This window comes from Aethalodelphis obliquidens, unplaced genomic scaffold (assembly GCF_003676395.1).
Source record: "Aethalodelphis obliquidens isolate GAN/ISIS:26980383/991018 unplaced genomic scaffold, ASM367639v1 scaffold7, whole genome shotgun sequence".
NCBI classification, from domain to species: domain Eukaryota; kingdom Metazoa; phylum Chordata; class Mammalia; order Artiodactyla; family Delphinidae; genus Aethalodelphis; species Aethalodelphis obliquidens.
Genome location: NW_020837951.1, coordinates 7888047 through 7893288, shown reverse-complemented (window position 1 = coordinate 7893288; position 5242 = coordinate 7888047). Strand labels below are relative to the sequence as shown.

General features: G+C 57.9%; 1 protein-coding gene across 2 annotated transcripts; it reads left to right on the top strand.

Moving 5' to 3' along the window:
* Positions 1-98: 98 nt before the first annotated feature.
* On the top strand, positions 99-4680 carry CDK9 (cyclin dependent kinase 9). 2 transcript variants are annotated; one of them, XM_027104774.1, is made up of 7 exons: positions 99-760; positions 1221-1302; positions 2075-2165; positions 2282-2457; positions 2808-2979; positions 3139-3287; positions 3752-4680. In XM_027104774.1, exons 1-7 carry the CDS (start codon positions 321-323, stop codon positions 4115-4117), a joined length of 1476 nt encoding a protein of 491 aa, XP_026960575.1. In that variant the 5' UTR covers positions 99-320; the 3' UTR covers positions 4118-4680. The 2 variants fall into 2 exon arrangements, with proteins under 2 accessions (XP_026960575.1, XP_026960576.1); XM_027104775.1 differs by lacking the exon at positions 2282-2457 and adding an exon at positions 2527-2693 and having other exon boundaries at positions 104-760.
* Positions 4681-5242: the final 562 nt, after the last annotated feature.

The following is a 5242-nucleotide window of genomic DNA, read 5'->3' as shown; positions in this document are numbered from 1 at the left end:
GAGGGAGGAGCGAGGGGGCGGGAGGAGGGGGAGGGGAGGGCGAGGCTGGGGCACCTCCCCCTTTATAACGCGCCCCCTCCCGGGCTCTCGGGCCGCCTCCTCATCGGCTCTTCCCGTCCGGCCCCCTCGCCCGGCCGCCCCGGGCCCGGGCCCGGCCAGGGAGCCCCCAGGCCGCGGCTCGGGGGCCGCCCCCCCGCCCCGCTCCCAGCGCAGCCTGGCGGAGGCGGTGCCGTCGGAGGAGGAGGAGCAGGGCACTGCGGCTGGCCCCGGATCGGGCGCCAGAGCGGCAGCGGCTTCGGCAGCGGCGGCGGCCCGAGCCAATGCAGCGGGACGGACCACCCCGAGCCCCAGCCCCGGCGCCCCGGCTCCCCGCGCCCCCGATCGGGGGCGCCGCCAGCAGTGGCGGCGGCGGAGGCGGGGGCAGCGGCGGTGGCGGAGGCGCCTCTGCAGCTCCGGCTCCTCCTGGCCTCTCGGGAACTACAAGTCCCAGGGGGCCTGGCGGCGGGCGGCGGGCGGAAGAGGTGGGGTCGGCGCCGCGAGGCCGGAAGTGGACGTGGAGGCGGAAGTGGCGCGGCCGCGGAGGGGCCTGGAGCACGGCGGCGGGACCCGGAGCGGGAGCAGCGACGGCGGCGGCGGCTGGAGGTGGCGGCGGCGCACTGGAGGCGGCCATGGCAAAGCAGTACGACTCGGTGGAATGCCCCTTTTGTGATGAGGTGTCCAAATATGAGAAGCTCGCTAAAATCGGCCAAGGCACCTTCGGGTAAGGCTTGGCCCCCAGGGACCGGGAGCCCTAAGCCTGCACCCCTCCGGGCAGACGTTGGGACGCCCAGGCCCGGGCCCAGTTGGTGGGGAAGCCATTTAGTCACAGACTTGTCCCGTGGTCTCGCTAGGCCGCGCCGCAGCCCGCCCGGGCCTGACAGAACTGGCTGGCGGGGAGGAGCTTGAGGCCCTTGATGGGGGGCAGGGAGGGGTTGCAGAGAGGAGCATGTGAGTGGAACGGTATCTCTCCGTGAGACTCCCGGGTGAGGAGAAGGGGCAGAGGGAAGGAGGTAGAGGCTCGGAGAGGGACCGAAGACACCGCGTGGTGGGGTAGCCGAGTGCCCTGGGTACCCGGCCCAGCCCCGCCCGGATTCCCTTTCCTGTTCTCCTCTGGTGGGGGAGGGGCGGGCCCTGCGGAAATGGCCTGAAGAGTCCTCTTGGGTCCCCCTCTCGGCCTGCAGGGAGGTGTTTAAGGCAAAGCATCGCAAGACCGGCCAAAAAGTGGCTCTGAAGAAGGTACTGATGGAGAATGAGAAGGAGGGGGTGAGTACGGGTGAGGTGGGCAGGTCGGCCAGCTCCCTTGGGCGTGAGGTTGGGTTTCCACCCTGCTGCTTCTGGGACTCTCACGTATAGGTTCAGTTTACGTGTTTGGAAATTTCCATATTCCAGGGAATTTGACTTCCAAGTTAAATCTTTTAATTCAAATGTTTTAAAGGCGCTTCATAGTTCATTCATAGGTGAATATGGTTGGTGGCAGGAGGGGGAGCCCATGCTTGCACGGAGTGCACCTTGGTTCTTGAAGTTAGGAAGGCTTTGAGCACTTTTTCTTTAGGGTTTAATTTTGTTGAATGTAAAATAATAATAAGTTATATGCAATGACTTTAAAAGGGTGACTGGTATTCATTTGAAAAACAACAGTGCCTTCCACCCCCCACCCCATCTTAGCTCTGGTCCAGCTTTCAAGAGACTTGCTTCTTTATTTTTGTATTTGTTAACCATCTCACAGTTAAGCACAGGCATAGAGCTAAAACTTATAAGGTTGAAGAAACTTACAAGGTTGGAGCATTTAGTAACTAGTAATAGAGCATTTGTGTGAAGTATCGCTATTTCAATTCGTTGTCTGAAACCAGCTCCTTGAGGGATGCATACTATTACACCCATTTTACAAATGTGGCATTTGAGACAGCTAATTTCAGAGCCTACGCTCTTACTCTGTCTCCCAACCTTTGACCCTTCCTGTGGACTCCCTGGCCAGTTCCTTGGTTTGTGGTGCGCTCACCCACTTCTGACCTTCTCCTGTCTTTTTCCCACCCAGTTCCCCATTACAGCCTTGCGGGAAATCAAGATCCTCCAGCTTCTAAAACACGAGAATGTGGTCAACTTGATTGAGATCTGTCGAACCAAAGGTAAGTTGTTCGGATCTCATCCCCATTTTCAGATGGAGGAAATGAGGCTTATTGCTTAAGGTTTTGTTTGCAAAAGTTGGAACTGGACATACTTACATTGCCTCTTCTTAACCCAGACCTACCAAGTGTGACTGCTTTCTGTGGCCCTTTCATCAGAGCAGGTGCCTCCTCGGGGCCTGCCGCAGTACCCAGTCCAGAGAAGGTGCTCAGAAAATATTTTACCGTGAAGGAATTCGCACCTGGATATCCAGGGGTCCATAGGTTGGAGAGGGTAGGAGCTGCTTGTGGGAAAGTGAGTTGCATATGAGATTTTTGATTTTTTTCTTGTCCCTCTCTGTCCCCCTCATTCTTCCGGTCTCAGCTTCCCCCTATAACCGCTGCAAAGGCAGTATATACCTGGTGTTTGACTTCTGCGAGCATGACCTTGCCGGGCTGCTGAGCAACGTCTTAGTCAAGTTCACACTGTCTGAGATCAAGAGGGTCATGCAGATGTTGCTCAATGGTCTCTACTACATCCACAGGAACAAGGTGGGGGCCAGAGTAGGGGAGGAGAGACCAAGGCTTGGGTTGGCCTTTGCTCTCACTGTGGGGTGGGTGTGGCTAAAGGACCCTCGGGAACCCTCGCCTTTGTGCTTCCTGCAGATCCTGCACAGGGATATGAAGGCGGCTAATGTGCTCATCACCCGCGATGGAGTTCTGAAGCTGGCAGACTTTGGGCTGGCCCGGGCCTTCAGCCTGGCCAAGAACAGCCAGCCCAACCGCTACACCAACCGTGTGGTGACGCTCTGGTACCGGCCCCCGGAGCTGTTGCTCGGTGAGGACTCTCCCGAGCTGGCAGAGGGAAGCAGGGGCTGGGCACTTACCCGGCCTCAGCCCCCCGCTGCCAGGGCTTCTTGAGCCCCCGACCCGGGGGCATTGCCTCTCAGGAGGCTGTCGGGCTCAAGGGGCCCTCCTGGTGTGCTCTTCTTCTCAGGGGAGCGGGACTACGGCCCCCCCATTGACCTGTGGGGCGCTGGGTGCATCATGGCAGAGATGTGGACCCGCAGCCCTATCATGCAGGGCAACACAGAGCAGCACCAGCTTGCCCTCATCAGCCAGCTCTGTGGCTCCATCACTCCTGAGGTACGGAGTCGGGCTGCAGACAAGTCTCCCTGGCAGGGGAGGGGTGGGTGCTGGATAGAGGAAAAGCTCTATTCTGGAGAGGTTGCTGGTGGTTGGTTGGGGTCTGCTGTTTAGAGCCACACAGACTGTTCAAGTCTCGGCTGCATCCCTTTAGTTCTGTGGCTTTGGGGAGAGCGTCTGAGCCCCTCACTTGAGAGCTGAGCTGCTCTGCTGTGAGACAACTGTGGTTCTATCAGGCTTGGTGCATATACGCCAGACAACTCGTGTCAAAGAGCCCGGTACTTGGCGTTTGCCAACTATGTTGTTCCTGCTGCTTTCACCTTGGAGGGGTCAAGTTTGCCTTCCAGGGGCGGTCTGGGAGCTTCTGAACGGAGAGCGTTTAGTCCCTTCAAGTGCTTGACCGGTGGACCAGCCTCGCACCCCCTGAACTGACTACATCCTCTTTTCCATGCCTCCCACCCCAGGTGTGGCCAAATGTGGACAAGTACGAGCTGTTTGAGAAACTGGACCTGGTCAAGGGCCAGAAGCGGAAGGTGAAGGACAGGCTGAAGGCCTATGTGCGTGACCCCTACGCACTGGACCTCATCGACAAGTTGCTGGTGCTGGATCCCGCCCAGCGCATCGACAGTGATGACGCCCTGAACCACGACTTCTTCTGGTCCGACCCCATGCCCTCGGACCTCAAGGGCATGCTCTCCACCCACCTGACGTCCATGTTTGAGTACCTAGCACCACCGCGCCGGAAGGGCAGCCAGATCACCCAGCAGTCCACCAACCAGAGCCGCAATCCCGCCGCCACCAACCAGACGGAGTTTGAACGCGTCTTCTGAGGGCCGGCCGCTGCTGCTTCTCATTAGGGCCGTTGTTTTATTTTTCCTTCTGCTCTGTGACTTGTGTTGTGGAGATTTGGGGGCATTTGAGTTTTTTCTCTAGTGCATATTTTATTTAATCCCCACCCTGGGCATCAGGAACCAGCCGAGCAGACTGGAGCAGAGCTTTGGCTGAGAGTCCGGGAAGGCACTTGGGCTGCCTCACTTCGTTCCCTGGCTTTTGGGGTGATGCCCAGAGGGTCTCCATTTACCTTAGGACAGGAGTGAGATGGGAGGAAAGGCGCACCCCACCGGTGACTTTCTAAGAGATCCCAGCATGCTGGGAGGAGGGGACAGGTCCCTCACCCATCCCCAGCCCTTCTCACGGGATGAGAAGCTGGCGTGGGGGACAGAACCAGCCTTGGGAATGGGCTGCTCTTGGCCTAACCCTCAGAAGCTCTGGGGCTGGCAGAAACTCTTGGTTTCTTCAATAGGACAATTTTATCGTGTTTGTTCAGTTGTTCAGAGACATTCCTGGATGCAGATTGGTCAGTAACAATTAAAGTTGACTCTTTTTCAGTAAATGACTGTGTGTTCTGTGCTATGTTCAGACCCCCAGCTCTTAACCCTGTAGCTGACCTTTGAGATTTGATCTGTCAAGTCTTGGTTCTTTTCTTTGACCCAGTTCATGTCCCGTGACGTACCTTCAGAGGACTTTGTCTTCTCTGTTTTTCTCTTGAGTACCTACCTTCCAGAACATTTGCCTTCATGCTCCCCGCCGGGCAGGTACCATGATGCTCCCTTGCTCCTCCTCTCCACTCAGTGTCCGAGGAAGCGGGGAGACATGAGAAATGGGGCTCAGTCTGCTGATGAGGGAACTGGAGGTGGCCTGCTGTGAGCTACATCTGCAGCGGTGACCGGGGTGGGGGGGGCGTGGGGGTGGAGGCACAGTCCGCTGTGGCTGACACACGTTCAGACTTGACTCACGAGCACGGGAGGCTGCGGAGGCTCCTACTCAGTGGAATGACAATAGTCAAATCTGTAACTTGCAAAACTTCTCAGGCTGCTGAACAGAGGGTGCAAGAGAGGAAATAACCAGAGAAGCTGAAGGATCCCCAGGGGCTTGGGGAGGTGGCAGTAGCCTGG

Bases quoted from the DNA above. Each gene is read 5' to 3' on its own strand.
- CDK9 (XM_027104774.1), top strand. From the start codon at position 321: ATGCAGCGGGACGGACCACCCCGAGCCCCAGCCCCGGCGCCCCGGCTC. The intron at 2,166-2,281 runs GTAAGTTGTTCG...TTCTTAACCCAG, and splicing joins TGAGATCTGTCGAACCAAAG to ACCTACCAAGTGTGACTGCT. The intron at 2,458-2,807 runs GTGAGTTGCATA...TGCTTCCTGCAG, and splicing joins TAGGAGCTGCTTGTGGGAAA to ATCCTGCACAGGGATATGAA.